Source organism: Schistocerca gregaria, chromosome X (genome assembly GCF_023897955.1).
Source record: "Schistocerca gregaria isolate iqSchGreg1 chromosome X, iqSchGreg1.2, whole genome shotgun sequence".
Classification (NCBI taxonomy): domain Eukaryota; kingdom Metazoa; phylum Arthropoda; class Insecta; order Orthoptera; family Acrididae; genus Schistocerca; species Schistocerca gregaria.
The window spans coordinates 380,470,764-380,488,852 of NC_064931.1; the positions used below are offsets into that span (position 1 = coordinate 380,470,764).

At 45.4% G+C, this 18,089-nt stretch overlaps 1 protein-coding gene across 2 annotated transcripts in view; it reads left to right on the forward strand.

The window, feature by feature from the left end:
* Positions 1-18,089, forward strand: part of LOC126298872 (crossover junction endonuclease MUS81-like) — a 198,028-nt gene that overhangs the window by 85,081 nt on the left and 94,858 nt on the right. The window contains exon 6 of one of the 2 annotated variants that reach the window (XM_049990387.1): positions 366-453. In XM_049990387.1, the coding sequence (XP_049846344.1) occupies positions 366-453 (88 nt within the window). The remainder of the gene's footprint in view (positions 1-365; positions 454-18,089) is intronic. The other variant, XM_049990388.1, reaches the window with a different exon arrangement.

The following is an 18,089-nucleotide window of genomic DNA, read 5'->3' on the forward strand; positions in this document are numbered from 1 at the left end:
AAATGACTTCAAAAACCTATCATAAACACTTGCTCTGCAGTGATCTTCATTCTACATCACGAGTCTTTCAAATTATTCAGTACAACAAAATGAAGACAGTTTCCAAGAAATACATTTCCTAGCTTTGGTCGTTGTTAAATTGGTGGTGAAACCATCACCTAAAGCATGACAAGAATCTTTGAAGTATGTATAACATTTTTTATTTTCATTTACTAAGAGAACATGATTGCAGAGATATTGCATGATTGCCTCTCTGTTTCTATTTTTGTCTATTCAGTTTATAACTGCTGCTAAAAGATTCTGGGTAGAAATTACACATAAGTGAACAGAAAAGGTAACGGAATGACTTGTTCTTCAAATTCCAGATGTGCATCAGCTGTGATTCCCACTTCATCATTCACCACAATAACGCAGAAGGAAGAACAGGTAACACAACTAGCAAGGGGACATAATGTGAGTTTAATGTATTTTAAATTAAGAGGAGGGAATACAGCTGATACTTATAATTTGTTTAAAATGCATGTTCTGTACAGTGTATTTATTTTGGGAAAAGATATGACAATGCTAGAGATTTGATAAGACAAGTTTAGTATAGTGTGTTTTGGTAGTTTTTGTTCATCTAAATAAAAATTTGTTGATATGAGTCTGTATAACTTTTAAAATAATTTTTATGCTTGATTTAAATGAATGCTTCATTTTTTTTAATTCTTTGACTAATTTCCCAACTGAACTATACTTCATAATCATTTCCAACATCTGTAGAATGAGCAGTACATTTTCACAACATTCTTTAACTTTTTATAATTAATTATCATTTACAAAGCTGTATACTCTGAACTTGTGAGAATGTGCAGTGCTTATATACTGCATTCATTGAAAGTGATGTTGCAATATTAGCAAGTTTATTGTGATTATCAGGAAATTCCATTTAAACAGTAAATATTTCATTCAAGAAGTTAGGTTCTTTTTCAAATTATATTTTATGTGCATGGTGGTATATATTTCTGAGATTGTTAAATGAGCAGTATGATAATATTGTAACTAATTTACCTCGCTTGAGAACTTCTGTGGAGTGCATGGTCAAATATTTTACTTAAGACATTGTTTGCAGGAAGGAAAAAGTGAGGCTTTGCAAGAAAGGAGCAATTTATTAGTTTTGTAAAATCTCTTCTCTGTTATTCCTATTTGTATTTTTGTAATGACTTAATTGTTTCTGAATCAGCTAAAGAAATTATCAAGCTTCAAAAGTGGTATCACATTCGTTGTGGGATGAAGGCTACTGTCGTTCTTGCACCAGTTCTGGAAATTGATTAACGCAGAAACAAATTGTATTCCCGTGTTCAGTTCCACATTTGAGCTCAGAATTTAGAGAATACTCTCTATAGCTATTGTTAGGAACAAAACTAACTGGGTTTCTGGTGCTGCAAAACAGTAACTTTCATATTATTGGTTGATTTTAACAACATGTAATGTAGATGTCACATTTTAAGTATCCAAGAGTATCTCTTTAGAGTGATATAATGTGTAACAGTCGCATAAATCTATCCATATGGAATACAGATAAAAGACTGAGATGTATTAGTAGCATCCTAGAAAGGTGTAATTCACACACAAAGAAAGTTGCTTATGAAATCTCTGTTTCAACCAATTAGCGAGTACTGGCCACCCACTCTCCCCCTCCCCCTCCCTCTCTCCCCCTCCCACCCCCTCTCTCCCCCTCCCACCCCTATCTCCCCCTCTCTCCCCCCTCCCACCCCATTTCCAACCCCTCTCCCCCTTTCACACCCTCTCCCCCCCTCCTACCCTCTCCCCCCCTCCCACCCTCTCCCCCAGTCCCACCCTCTCCCCCCCTCCCACCTCCTCTCTCCCCCCTCCCACTACCTCTCCCCCTCCCACCACCTCTCCCCCCCTCCCACCGCCTCTCCCCCCCTCCCACCACCTCTTTACCCCTTCCACCCCCTCTCTCCACCCTCCCACACCCTCTCTCATCCTTCCACCCCATCTCTCCCCCTTCCACCCCATCTCTCCCCCTTCCACCCCATCTCTCCCCCTTCCACCCCATCTCTCCCCCTTCCACCCCATCTCTCCCCCTTCCACCCCATCTCTCCCCCTCCCTCCCCATCTCTCCCCCTCCCTCCCCACCTCTCCCCCTCCCTCCCCACCTCTCCCCCTCCCTCCCCACCTCTCCCCCTCCCTCCCCACCTCTCCCCCTCCCTCCCCACTTCTCCCCCTCCCTCCCCACATCTCTCACTCCCTCCCCACATCTCCCCCTCCCTCCACTTCTTTCCCTCCCCCTTCCTCCCCATTTCTCCCCCTCCCTCCCCTCCCTACTCTGTTCCTCTGTTCTCTGTTTCTCCACTTCTCTATCCCCTTCGCCTCCCCTCTCTCCCCTAACCATCTCCCCTCCCCCTTACCCTCTCCCCTCCCCCTTACCCTCTCCCCTCACCCTTACCCTCTCCCCTCACAATTACACACTCCCCTCACCCTTACCCTCTCCCCTCACAATTACACTCTCCCCTCACCCTTACCCTCTCCCCTCACCCTTACCCTCTCCCCTCACCCTTACCCTCTCCCCTCACCCCTACCCTCTCCCCTCACCCCTACCCTCTCCCCTCACCCCTACCCTCTCCCCTCACCCCTACCCTCTCCCCTCACCCTTCCCCTCTCCCCTCACCCTTACCCTCTCCCCTCACCCTTACACTCTCCCCTCAACCTTACACTCTCCCCTCACCCTTACCCTCTCCCCTCACCCTTACCCTTTTCCCTCACCCTTACCCTCTCCCCTCACCCTTACCCTCTCCCCTCACCCTTACCCTCTCCCCTCACCCTTACCCTCTCCCCTCACCCTTACCCGCTCCCCTCACCCTTACCCGCTCCCCTCACACTTACCCTCTCCCCTCACCCTTACCCTCTCCCCTCACCCTTACCCTCTCCCCTCACCCTTACCCTCTCCCCTCACCCTTACCCTTTCCCCTCACCCTTACCCTCTCCCCTCACACTTACCCTTTCCCCTCACCCGTACCCTCTCCCCTCGCCCTTACCCTCTCCCCTCGCCCTCTCCCCCACTCCACTCTCCCCCACTCCACTCTGCCCCCTCCCCTCTCCCCCCACCCCTCTCCCCACTACCCCTCCCCCTCTCCCAGTCCCCTCTCCCTCTCCCCTCTCCCTCCTCGCCCTCTCCCTCCTCGCCCTCTCCCTCCTCGCCCTCTCCCTCCTCGCCCTCTCCCTCCTCGCCCTCTCCCTCCTCGCCCTCTCCCTCCTCGCCCTCTCCCTCCTCGCCCTCTCCCTCCTCGCCCTCTCCCTCCTCGCCCTCTCCCTCCTCGCCCTCTCCCTCCTCGCCCTCTCCCTCCTCGCCCTCTCCCTCCTCGCCCTCTCCCTCCTCGCCCTCTCCCTCCTCGCCCTCTCCCTCCTCGCCCTCTCCCTCCTCGCCCTCTCCCTCCTCGCCCTCTCCCTCCTCGCCCTCTCCCTCCTCGCCCTCTCCCTCCTCGCCCTCTCCCTCCTCGCCCTCTCCCTCCTCGCCCTCGCCCTCTCCCTCCTCGCCCTCTCCCTCCTCGCCCTCTCCCTCCTCGCCCTCGCCCTCCTCGCCCTCGCCCTCTCCCTCCTCGCCCTCGCCCTCCTCGCCCTCGCCCTCTCCCTCCTCGCCCTCGCCCTCCTCGCCCTCGCCCTCTCCCTCCTCGCCCTCGCCCTCTCCCTCCTCGCCCTCGCCCTCTCCCTCCTCGCCCTCGCCCTCTCCCTCCTCGCCCTCGCCCTCTCCCTCCTCGCCCTCGCCCTCTCCCTCCTCGCCCTCGCCCTCTCCCTCCTCGCCCTCGCCCTCTCCCTCCTCGCCCTCGCCCTCTCCCTCCTCGCCCTCGCCCTCTCCCTCCTCGCCCTCGCTCTCTCCCTCCTCGCCCTCGCCCTCTCCCTCCTCGCCCTCGCCCTCTCCCTCCTCGCCCTCGCCCTCTCCCTCCTCGCCCTCGCCCTCTCCCTCCTCGCCCTCGCCCTCTCCCTCCTCGCCCTCGCCCTCTCCCTCCTCGCCCTCGCCCTCTCCCTCCTCGCCCTCTCCCTCTCCCTCCTCGCCCTCTCCCTCTCCCTCCTCGCCCTCTCCCTCTCCCTCCTCGCCCTCGCCCCTCTCCCTCCTCGCCCTCGCCCCTCTCCCTCCTCGCCCTCGCCCCTCTCCCTCCTCGCCCTCGCCCCTCTCCCTCCTCGCCCTCGCCCCTCTCCCTCCTCGCCCTCGCCCCTCTCCCTCCGCGCCCTCGCCCCTCTCCCTCCTCGCCCTCGCCCCTCTCCCTCCTCGCCCTCGCCCCTCTCCCTCCTCGCCCTCGCCCCTCTCCCTCCTCGCCCTCGCCCCTCTCCCTCCTCGCCCTCGCCCCTCTCCCTCCTCGCCCTCGCCCCTCTCCCTCCTCGCCCTCGCCCCTCTCCCTCCTCGCCCTCGCCCCTCTCCCTCCTCGCCCTCGCCCCTCTCCCTCCTCGCCCTCGCCCCTCTTCCTTCCCCCCCTCGCCCCTCTCCCTCCTCGCCCTCGCCCCTCTCCCTCCTCGCCCTCGCCCCTCTCCCTCCTCGCCCTCGCCCCTCTCCCTCCTCGCCGTCGCCCCTCTCCCCCTGTCGCCCTCGCCCCTCTCCCTCCTCGCCGTCGCCCCTATCCCCCCGTCGCCCCTCTCCCCCCGTCGCCCCTCTCCCTCCTCGCCGTCGCCCCTATCCCCCCGTCGCCCCTCTCCCCCCGTCGCCCCTCTCCCCCCGTCGCCCCTCGCCCCCCGTCGCCCCTCTCCCCCCGTCGCCCCTCTCCCCCCGTCGCCCCTCTCCCCCCGTCGCCCCTCTCCCCCCGTCGCCCCTCTCCCCCCGTCGCCCCTCTCCCCCCGTCGCCCCTCTCCCCCCGTCGCCCCTCTCCCCCCCGTCGCCCCTCTCCCCCCCGTCGCCCCTCTCCCCCCCGTCGCCCCTCTCCCCCCGTCGCCCCTCTCCCCCCGTCGCCCCTCTCCCCCCGTCGCCCCTCTCCCCCCCGTCGCCCCTCTCCCCCCCGTCGCCCCTCTCCCCCCCGTCGCCCCTCTCCCCCCGTCGCCCCTCTCCCCCCCGTCGCCCCTCTCCCCCCCGTCGCCCCTCTCCCCCCGTCGCCCCTCTCCCCCCCCGTCGCCCCTCTCCCCCCCGTCGCCCCTCTCCCCCCGTCGCCCCTCTCCCCCCCGTCGCCCCTCTCCCCCCCGTCGCCCCTCTCCCCCCCGTCGCCCCTCTCCCCCCCGTCGCCCCTCTCCCCCCCGTCGCCCCTCTCCCCCCCGTCGCCCCTCTCCCCCCCCGTCGCCCCTCTCCCCCCCCGTCGCCCCTCTCCCCCCCCGTCGCCCCTCTCTCCCCCCCCGTCGCCCCTCTCTCCCCCCCCGTCGCCCCTCTCCCCCCCCCGTCGCCCCTCTACCACCTCTCCCGTCACCCTCTCTACCCTGACCCTCTCACTCCCGCCTCACCCCTCCCTCTCCCGCCTAGCCCTCTCCCGCCACTCCCTCCTCTCCCCCCTCTCCCGCCTCTCCCCCCTGTCCCACCTCACCCGCCTCTCCCCCTGTCCCCCCTCACCCTCCTCTTTCCCCATCTTATCTCTCCATCCCCCCTCCAATCTCTTCCTTCCCCTCGCCACACTCACCTCCCCTTTGCCACTCTCCGCTGTCCCGTCTCCTCTCTCCCACCCCCTCCCCGCCTCTCACCCACTCCCCTCCTCTCACCCGCTCCCCATCTCTAACACCCCCCCTCTTCTCACTTCCTCCCCACCTCTCACCCCTCCCCAGTCCTTTCCCGCTCCCCGTCCCTGCCCCCTCTACCCTCCCCACCGCTCCCCCCTCCACCGCTCCCCCTCCACCGCTCCCCCCTCTACCCTCCCCACCGCTCCCCCCTCCTCGCCGCTCCCCCCTCCCTGCTTCTCTACCCCTCCCCGTCCCTCTCCACCCCTCCCTCTCCACCCCTCCCTCTCCCTCTCCACCCTTTCACTTCCCCCTTCCTCCCTCTCCCCCTCCCTTCCTCCGTGCTCCCTCTCCCTCCCTCCCCGCTCCCTCTCCCTCCCTCTCTCTGCATAGCCAATAACTCTGAGACTGTTTAAGCTTGATCATCTGCTCATTAAAATAAGTTAGATGAAGAATATGATTTTTTTTCGTTAACAATATAATGTTGTAATTGGTAGATCTTCCTCCAGGAGCTTTACCCTCTAAATGACATTCAAAATGAGTAATAATGAAAGGGTATAATACCTTGATACAAGGCAAGATTAGTGGCTAAAAAAGCGCTGATTTGATTTAATTCTACTCACCAGACACTTTAGAGATGGGCAAACTCGTTCATCCTTGAACTAGTTCACTGCTGATCGTCCTTTTTTGGGAACCGTTCATTTTTACTCGTTCACCGTTCATTTGTGGTTGGTATATGGTTCTTATGAACAACTAGTAGTGTAGGTGACTGAAGGATTGAGGGCACCAAGATGGGGCACTTGCCTCCCCCCCCCCCCCCTCCTGGAGTATAGAGTTTTTATTCATTACAGAATTCTTACACACTTTTAGAAGTAATTTCTGTGATTCTGCAGAACCTCTCATTTAGCCAACAGTAGCCTTGTGTGGCTGACCGCAGGAAAATAATATAGAGTGGCACACGGAAAACCGGCCCTGAGTACAGACTGCTTGCCAATTACACACAATGTGTTGTCCGTTATGAGCAGATACAGCAAACAGACAAACATGTAATAATTAGGCAGTGAAGAAATAACAAGCTAATGCAAGCAACAATTGCAAAACAATCAACGACGATGTGTAGAGAGTTGTAGAACAGAACATGAAAATTTCACACGACGCGCATTGGCTATAGCTCATGTAGTCTTGTAAACCTGTTGGTGGCTGTTTCCCACCTTAATAGGCCACAAGTGCCTTTTATAAAATTTTTTGTTTCAACTTCCACTACATAGCTATGTTACGCTGTAAACTATAATCGTTTACACCCTATATATACTTCACCTAGTCTCTGATTTCTTAGGCGAAGTAGAGACTTTATAGAAGCATAAAATAAAATTTCGTTTCTTCATACTTGCGTCACACTCTTAGTAAAAATTAGGTTTTTATGTTACATTGTTAAATTTAATGCAGCAATAATAATAATAATAATAATAATACACAGTGGATACAAGCAGAAACAAACGCATGTAAGATGGTACCACAAATGCCTGGAGTGATAATTTTGCAACATGAAGTCACCCAAGCAATTAATTCTACTCACAATTGGAAAGCCCCCTGGAAAAGATAAAATAGCAAATTTCTGGCTAAAGAAGTTCTCAACACATTCACATTTAACTAAATTATTTAACAGTGACATTGCAGACCCATACACGTTCCCTGATACCCTTAGACATGGAATAACTTATTTGAAACCTAAAGATCAAGCAGACATAGCAAACCCAGCTAAATATCTCCCCATAACATGCCTACTGACAATATACAAAATATTAACTTCAGTTATTACACAGAAATTAATGACACATACAACACAGAACAAAATTATAAATGAAGAACATAAAGGCTGTTTGCAAAGGAGCACAAGGATGTAAAGAGCAACTGATAATAGATACAGAGGTGACATATCAAGCTAAAACTAAACAAAGATCGCTATACTACGCATACATTGATTTCCAAAAAGCTTTTGATAGTGTACCCCACTCATGGTTACTACAAATATTGGAAATATTCAAAGTAGATCCTAAATTGATACAGTTCCTAAACATAGTAATGAAAAATTGGAAAACCACACTTAATATCCAAACAAATTCAAATAATATCACATCACAGTCAATACAGATTAATTGTGGAATATACCAAGGAGACTCATTAAGTTCTTTCTTGATCTGCCTTGCTCTGAACCCACTATCCAACATGCTAAACAATACAATTTATGGATATAATATTACTGGAACATACCAACACAAAATCACACATTTGCTATACATGGATGATCTAAAACTACTGGTAGCAACAAATCATCAACTCAACCAATTACTAAAGATAACAGAAGTATTCAGCAATGATATAAATATGGCTTTTGGAACAGACAAATGTAAGAAAAATAGCATAGTCAAGGGAAAACATGCTGAACAAGAAGATTACATATTGGATAACCACAGTGACTGCATAGAAGCGATGGAAAAAACAGATGCCTATAAATATCTAGGATACAGACAGAAAATAGGAATAGATAATACAAATATTAAAGAAGAACTATTGGAAAAATATAGACAAAGACTAACAAAAATACTGAAAACAGAATTGACAGCAAGAAACAAGACAAAAGCTATAAATACTTATACTATACCAGTATTGACCTACTCATTTGGAGTAGTGAAATGGAGTAACACAGACCTAGAAGCACTCAATACACTTACACGATCACAATGCCACAAATATAGAATACATCACATACATTCAGCAACAGAAAGATTCACATTAAGCAGAAAGGTAGAAGTAAGGGGATTTATAGACATAAAAACCTACATTATGGACAGGTATACAATTTAAGAAAATTCTTTCTAGAACGAGCAGAAACCAGCAAAATACACAAAGCAATCACTCATATAAATACATTGGCTACACCACTGCAATTTCATAACCACTTCTACAACCCTTTAGATCACATAACATCAACAGATACAAAGAAAGTAAATTGGAAAAAGAAAACACTACATGGCAAGCATCCATATCATCTAACACAACCACACATCGATCAAGACGCATCCAACACATGGCTAAGAAAAGGCAATATATATGGTGAGACGGAAGGATTCATGATTGCAATACAGGATAAAACAATAAACACCATATATTACAGCAAGCATATTATTAAAGATCCCGATACCACAACAGATAAATGCAGACTTTGCAAACAACAAATAGAAATAGTAGATCACACCACAAGCAGATGTACAATACTTGCAAATACAGAATACCCCAGAAGACATGACAATGTAGCAAAAATAATACAACAACTTGCCGTACAACATAAACTAATAAAACAACACGTTCTCACAAACAAGTATGCACCACAAAATGTACTGGAGAATGATGAATACAAATTATACTGGAACAGAACCATTATAACAGATAAAACACCACCTCATAACAAACCTGACATCATACTCACCAATAAAAAGAAGAAATTGACACAACTAATCGCCATATCGATACCCAATACAACAAATATACAGAAGAAAACAGGAGAAAAAATTGAAAAATACATCCGACTGTCTGAGGAAGTCAAGGACATGTGGCATCAAGATAAAGTTGACATTATACCAATTATACTATCAACTACAGGAGTCATACCACACAATATCCATCAGTACATCAACACAATACAGCTACATCCAAACATATATATACAACTACAGAAATCTGTGATTATTGATACATGTTCAATTACTCGAAATTTCCTAAATGCAATGGAACATGTACCGTATAGTTAAAAGGAAGTCACACTTGATCAAGGTCCGCGTCACTTTCCATTTATGACCAGACATAATGTCTGAGGAAAAAAAATTAATAATAATAGGAATAATAATAATAATAATAAAGTTTGCAGTAGTATAGTTTTTGGTTTGAAAGCTCCTTCTGAACGAATGTTTTTGAGAGAATAAATAAATACGATTTTATGGCAATCTATGTCTTTTCAAATGGAGAGGCACCGCTTTTCCTACCGAGCCAAAATGACCCACAACCAACTTTTTTTTCCCAAAGAAACCAAACTAGCAGGTAATGCAAATTGGAAATAACCAAACAAAAATAATTCGAGTCTTCCTAAATGTAATGTTTTGTATATGAAAGATACATGAAAATCGTTTTATATGAATTTTCTTACACTAAAAATTAAGCAAATTATTGAAAGTTCGCTGCTAAATGAAGTCGATGAAACCAAAAAATATGACTAACAAAAATAACTTGCATTGTTATAAGTATGTGTTCTGCTGTTCATCGATATAATGAAGTGAATTGATATGCCCTTTTGGTACCTGAAAAGACGTACCTATTACATACAACGTAATTTTTATATAATTTACGTAACTATAAAATAATTTTTGGGTATCGGTCATGGACACTGAATAGCCAGAACCAAGTGCAAGAACAGTTTGGAACACATGTAAAATAGGCGAGCGCAGTGAACGAAACTAACAACTGGATACTGAACTATCTAGGAGCAGTCGGCAGTGGAACTGAGACAGGTGGACATGCGAAGAACAACAAGTGTGACCGAGGGAGACCAAGACTGAGACGAGCATGCGACTGAGGCTGGAACGGGAACTGTCGCGACCAAAGTGAACTACTGAACTATGAACCGATCGTGCCTCGTTCCCGGGAACTATAAGTAGACCGCCGTTACCGAAGTGAACTATGAACCAATCGTTCCTTGGAATTCGTTCTTTGGTCCTTTCGGTCATCTTGGTGAACCTTTCCTTTGCACCCATTCGTTTGCAAACTACACATCTCTAGTATACTTTGGTTTCTTGTTTATTTGCTCCCACTACAAAGACAAGCTCATCAAGGATCAGATGCATGCAGTAAGTGTGTTCCTGCTGGTGGACATTGATACTGAGGTTTGTGTGTTACAACCTGACATGTAGAAGCAGGTGCTCAGGTATATTTGTTATATAAGTATCTTTATCTTATGAAGTAGTATAGCCAACACTGGAATTTGAAATTGGATAATATGATGCTTGAAATAAGACCTGGAAGGCTCAAGAATTGCTTCTTGGTATATGTAGTTCTGTTGGCAAATTAATGGTGTTATTCCACACAATGTGGTACACAGTATATTAATATTTCCTAGCTATATGGAAAATGAACTGGAGGTCAAAGAAAAACTATAAGGAAAATGTTACATGAAAAATATTGGCAGAATGAAGCAATATCTTTATATGTACTTGATTATAAATTGTGGGCCAGTTGTGACTGAGCTTACAAAACGAAGCATGTCAGTGAAGTATTCAATCAATTTTTAATGTCAGAATCCAAACTTGTTAGAGCCCCCATTGAAGTGAAGGAAAAATTTGGTGAAAATCATACTGAAAGAAGGGAGAACATACCATATAGACAAGCAGTAGGATGTCTGCTGTGTACTGCACAAGTGACACGACTGTATATTCATTTGCTTTAAACAAGTTATGTTTTAAGCTTTAAACAAGGATTATGACAGTAATTTGAATACCAGCCATAAGGCAGTGCTTTTCCACTCCAAAACACACACACACACACACACACACACACACACACACACACACACACTCCTCCTAACTGTTAAGTTGATTGAAGTCAGGATTCATGAAAATCAATTTCCATCTATTGCATTTGCCTGTTTGTTCATTTGTTGTACATTGTCTAAAATTAACTGATTCATCTCTCTCTAATTTACTTTTCTGTATAGTTTTATATGTAGTTTCATTTCTATTAACATTAAGTATCTATTTGTGATTTGTATTCACATAGGGCTATTCCACGTGAAATGAATCGTCCCACGTGAAGTGAAAACCAATAACAAAATCAGTCTGAACATTGATGATTTAGAATTTCATAAATTTCTATCATTTTATTCTACCTATCCAAATAAGGTAAAGTACAAAATTCGAAATCTTTTTAGACATTTTGTTTTTCAGTTATTAATTTTTTAAGTTTCCAAAATTATAAAAGCTTTGTCACATCTGAAACATTGAAATGGCCATATCTCAAAAACTGTTTACATTACAGACATGAAATGTATACAGTTTCTCAGTTTTTTATAAGCTTCAAAAATGGATACTATTGGACCATATTCATAAAAACATGAAATTTTTCCAAACAAAACATTTTTTTTTAAATTCTTGAAATTTGAAAATCAGAATTTTTTGCATTGAACAGAAATGTATATCAGTCATACATTATTCGTTAATGTGTGTGCCAAATTTCATGATTATATTCTAATGGAAACATGTAGAAATAAATTTTATTTTACTGCCATGTGTATTGTCAATAATAACACTACTGTGCATGGTTTGCAACTTGGTTTACAAAACTTCGGTTAAAGTGGAATTATTTTTTATTAACCCTATGTCATCCGGCAACAACACAGTGGTGCCGTGCACGAAATAGTGGTCAGCAGTCAACGGCTAGCGACACCACAGTGGTGTAATGAGCATAGTATCGTGCAGTGGCCAGCAACAGCACTTTAGTATCTTTTGCATTGTGTTGCTGTTTTGTTTAGGTAACAATAAGTTACACACATCAACAAGTGTTTTGTTTTTATAAGTACTTGTGCCCTTTCAACATGGCAGACGAAAGAGACGATGCGATTATTTATGATGAATGCACGGACGTCTTGTCTGATGTTCCGGATGACGTGGCCGATTGGGAAGAAGACATTGGATATCGAAGAGTGAAAGTGAAGCAGAATCATCAGAAGATAGTGAAATACATCCAAGAAGAATTCAGCAAATGCTATAGTTACCAACTGATTTGGATGACTCAGATGAAGAAGACAGTGCACAGTGGCCAGACTTTGATTTACTGCGGACCAATAATAAATTTGAAGGATCTCCAGGTCCAAACATATTTCCCAAAGATGCACAGAGCATCAAGGATATCATAGAATTATATATTGGGAACGATCTCTTTGAATATATTAGCAATGAAACCAACAAGTTCTACAGCCAAAATTGTAATAGAAGGAAACTATCTAAAAGAAATGCCAAATTTGTCGATGTTATGGGACCCAAACTTAGAAAATGGTTTGGGCATGCTACCCTTATGGGAGTTGAAAAAAAAAAAAAGAGGGGGGGGGGCAAGAATCAATGATTATTGATCAATAAATCCATTGATAGGCACACCAATATTTCGCAAAATGATGTCCCGCAACCAATTCAAACAAAAATTATCATTTTTACATTTTACGGACAACAACAATAAACCAGATAATACCGACTGGCTTTTCAAAGTGCAATTCGTAATTCATTATTTTTCCAAGAAGTTTTAAGAAGTTGTTCATCTAAGTTAAAACATCTCAACTGATGAGTGAATGATACCGTGGCGTGGACGGTTAAATTTTAAAGTTTACAATTTCTCGGAAATTACGAAATACAGCATACTCACTCGGATGCTGTGTGATTTGAGTGTGGGATACATTTCCTCATGCAAGACATGTCCCAGCACTGGACAGCCTTTAGCAAAAACAGTGATGGAACTATTCACACCTTAGGGAAAATGGCATCCCCTCTCTGTAGATAATTATTATAACAGTGTAGAACTTGCAGAAAAGTTTCTTGAAAAGAAAATTCGAGTTTGTGGAACAATACGGCAAAATGGCGGATTTCCATAAAAATTAAAGTACGCAAAAGTCATTGTGTTTGAAGCTTATCATCAGCGGAAAGGTGAAGTACTCGCACAGGAATGGAGAGCTTCAAAAACTAAAACAATACGAATGATCTGTGCAGTACATAATGCCACTTTGACTGACACTCAAAGAAAATGTAGATAAACCAGTTATACAATAAAAAAGCCTGAAAGTGTATTAGACTACAACAAATACACGAAAGGAGTGGATTGGGCAGATCAATATTTGAGTTATTACCCTATATACAGAAAAACTATAGAATGATCAAAAATGGTTTGCATGTACATCTTTAATTGCGCATTATTTAGTGCATGCAGTACATGTCAGAATTCCGATACAGAACGCAAGACTCTCTGATTTCAATTTTTTAAATTGAAAGTGTCTGATTCATGGATAAAAGACCATGTACCTGCTTCTGAGCAAAACTTTTAGGTTGCCACTACATCACATACATCTCACCATGATCCGGTTGACAGATTTTCCGGGCACATAAAGCAACACAAACTAATACTTATTTCCGAAATGAATAAACAAAAGGAGAGAAACTGCCATGTATGTTCCAAAAACAAAAAAAGGACAACAAACTTAATGTGCAAGTCTTGTGGAGTTGGATTACATCTTGGAGACTGTTTAGCTGCATATCATATGAAAGAGAGATACCAAGTACCAAAGACAATGCAAATAAACAAATATAGGGGAACTGGGTTGAGAATGTAAGAGCACTAACAATGAGATTAGTAAAACTTAACAATTTATAATCTCCCGATTATGTCAAGAATGGCCGGCAACAAGCCAAGTAATCCAAATTAGCACTGCCAACACCAAGTGAAGAAATTTGTACAAGACGTGTGGACAGTAAACACTGTGGTGTCGCGGGCCGTTGACCACCGTTTCGTGCACAACACCACTGTGGTGTCGCCGGACGGCATAGTGTTAATCAAGTATGCTTTGGCTTCTGATTTTTTTTAAAAATGTAGCAAACTACCCCCAATAACAATTAACATGAATAATATAATGATTATTATTTCTTTTTCATATCTTATAATATGTAATTTGGGTGTAATTTATACTTACAGAACAAAACAACAATATATATCAGCAATATATAATAAAACAAAATATTCACTTTCATTGGCATGGTTGCTACTTTAAGCACTGAAGCTTAGGTGACAAAGTGACAAAAATGTGCCTGTATCAAGATTTAAAATGTGTAATTGCCAAATAAAATCTTGAAAGGTGTATTTGAAATATGACAAGTACCGTGCGCAGTTAGTGAAGTAAAATGTTGTAAAAGAAGGTGGCATTTTCCACTTTTGCAGTATTAATTTTGTTTCTTCACAAGTAGTTTCAGCCTTCTGGGGCATTTGTATGGCAATGTGGTGCTATCCAAAACTGGCGCTGAGGCAATTGTGGTCCACCACAGGCCATAGACGACAGGGGCGAACGATGGCTGCAGAGATGTGTATGGGTGAATAGACGTGTATCTGTTGAGCAGCTGACATCCAGATGAACCAAGGGGCTATCAACAGTGTCTCCTCAATGACCAGCAAATACTGCTGCATATAGGCCTCCATTGCAGACATCTGATTCATGCACCCATGCCGACTGCTGTTCGTTAGCGATGAAAGCAGGAATTTACACATCAACACCACAACTGGACATCCACTGAGTGGGTACGGGTGATCTTTTCAGATGAATCATGTTTTATGCTCCATCTGACAGACAGCCATTGACATCTATGGTGTGAAAAGTGTGAAAGAAAACACCCTGCAACCACTGTCAGAAGGGTCCAGGCCATAAACGGGCACATTATGGTCCGGGGAATGTTTCCATAGCGTTACCTGGGTGATGTCATCATTTTGGAAGGTACAGTGGATCAACACAAGTATGCACCTATCCTTGGGGACCATCTCCACTCCTACATACATTTTCCCAGGCATGATGGCATATACCAGAGGGACAATACAGTGTGTCACACTGCTTCTACATCTACATCTACATCCGTACTCCGCAAGCCACCTGACGGTGTGTGGCGGAGGGTACCCTGAGTACCTCTATCGGTTCTCCCTTCTATTCCAGTCTCGTATTGTACGTGGAAAGAAGGATTGTCGGTATGCTTCTGTGTGGGCTCTAATCTCTCTGATTTTATCCTCATGGTCTCTTCGCGAGATATACGTAGGAGGGAGCAATATACTGCTTGACTCTTCGGTGAAGGTATGTTCTCGAAACTTCAACAAAAGCCCGTACCGAGCTACTGAGCGTCTCTCCTGCAGAGTCTTCCACTGGAGTTTATCTATCATCTCCGTAACGCTTTCGCAATTACTAAATGATCCTGTAACGAAGCGCGCTGCTCTCCGTTGGATCTTCTCTATCTCTTCTATCAACCCTACCTGGTGCGGATCCCACACTGCTGAGCAGTATTCAAGCATTGGGCGAACAAGCGTACTGTAACCTACTTCCTTTGTTGTCGGATTGCATTTCCTTAGGATTCTTCCAATGAATCTCAGTCTGGCATCTGCTTTACCGACGATCAACTTTATATGATCATTCCATTTTAAATCACTCCTAATGCGTACTCCCAGATAATTTATGGAATTAACTGCTTCCAGTTGCTGACCTGCTATTTTGTAGCTAAATGATAATGCATCTATCTTTCTATGTATTCGCAGCACATTACACTTGTCTACATTGAGATTCAATTGCCATTCCGTGCACCATGCGTCAATTCGCTGCAGATCCTCCTGCATTTCAGTACAATTTTCCATTGTTACAACCTCTCGATACACCACAGCATCATCTGCAAAAAGCCTCAGTGAACTTCCGATGTCATCCACCAGGTCATTTATGTATATTGTGAATAGCAACGGTCCTATGACACTCCCCTGCGGCACACCTGAAATCACTCTTACTTCGGAAGACTTCTCTCCATTGAGAATGACGTGCTGCATTCTGTTATCTAGGAACTCCTCAATCCAATCACACAATTGATCTGATAGTCCGTATGCTCTTACTTTGTTCATTAAACGACTATGGGGAACTGTGTCAAACGCCTTGCGGATGTCAAGAAACACGGCATCTACCTGTGAACCCGTGTCTAAGGCCCTCTGAGTCTCGTGGACGAATAGCGCGAGCTGGGTTTCACACGATCGTCTTTTTCGAAACCCATGCTGATTCCTACAGAGTAGATTTCTAGTCTCCAGAAAAGACATTATACTCGAACATAATACATGTTCCAAAATTCTACAACTGATCGACGTTAGAGATATAGGTCTATAGTTCTGCACATCTGTTCGACGTCCCTTCTTGAGAACGGGGATGACCTGTGCCCTTTTCCAATCCTTTGGAACGCTTCGCTCTTCTAGAGACCTACGGTACACCGCTGCAAGAAGGGGGGCAAGTTCCTTCGCGTACTCTGTGTAAAATCGAACTGGTATCCCATCAGGACCAGCGGCCTTTCCTCTTTTGAGCGATTTTAATTGTTTCTCTATCCCTCTGTCGTCTACTTCGATGTCTACCATTTTGTCAACTGTGCGACAATCTAGAGAAGGAAGCACAGTGCAGTCTTGCTACGCTTGCAGCGTATATGCGTGGTACAAAGAGCATCAGGATGAGCGTATCATACTCATCTGGCCACCAAACTCCCTGGATTAAAATCCAATCAGGGATCTGTGGGACCACCTGAATCGAGCTGTTTGTGCCATGAATCCTCAGCTGAGAAATGTGGCACAGCTAATCACTGCACTACAGTCAGCATTGCTCAACATCCCTGATGGTACATTCCAGAACATAACTTCCCCCGGAGGCAGTTTCAGGGAGGGGAGGGGAGGTGCCAGATTCATATTATTGAGGAAAAAGACCTTGTTTCATAAAGCGCACAGCATCCGTTGCATCTAGAAATAAAGTTTTCTATAGACAAAAGGGGACGGATCTATAAAAGCTGAGTGAAAATTTGAAAGGGTGAATGACAGTCGCTGTTTATGTGGTTGACTGGGTTTGCAAATGATCAGCGTTGTTATAATTACTAGCGAATTCCATAGATTCAGACTACCATAGTGGAAATAAATGACTAACAGGAATAACAGGCTACTAAAATTACGTATTGTCTTCTCCGTGTATCCAAGAAAAAGAAATTTTGACAAAACATTTTTGGCCAGACTGCTACACTACTAAGGGCCAGTTATACAGTCGCTGGCTAGCAGCCGCTAAAGTTCTATTCTGGGAGTAACGCGGAAAACACATTGTACGAACACGTAATAACGCCTAATCGGAGAACAAATGCAGGATAACTAAACTGGTGATTGTGGCAGGGTTAGTGAAGTTAACCAGAGAATAAATTTTGACACTGGCAGGAATAGTTACAGAATTAGTGATGACAAGATTGTTTGTTAGAACGAGGAAGGAGAAGAAACAGAGACTCTCACAGATTACGGAAGAATATGACAATTCCAGATTTATATAAATTTCATACTACTATTTTTCAATCTCATGCTTCAGAAGCTAGAGAGTATGAATGAAATGTGAAACTATTTCCTAACATAAAACATTTTGCATGTAGTAGGCCTAATAGGCATTTGATATTGGTACTTCGTGAATTATATTCTGTCGTGTTATAAAAATGACCATTTGTGGCAAAACAGTCTCGTTTATTTGGTGTGTGTAACAATTGCTGCAATATTAGACAGGCCTGTTTCGTTTTATCTAGCACACAGTGACAAAATACATGTAATCAGATCAAGAAATCACACGAGTGTTGAGTATTATT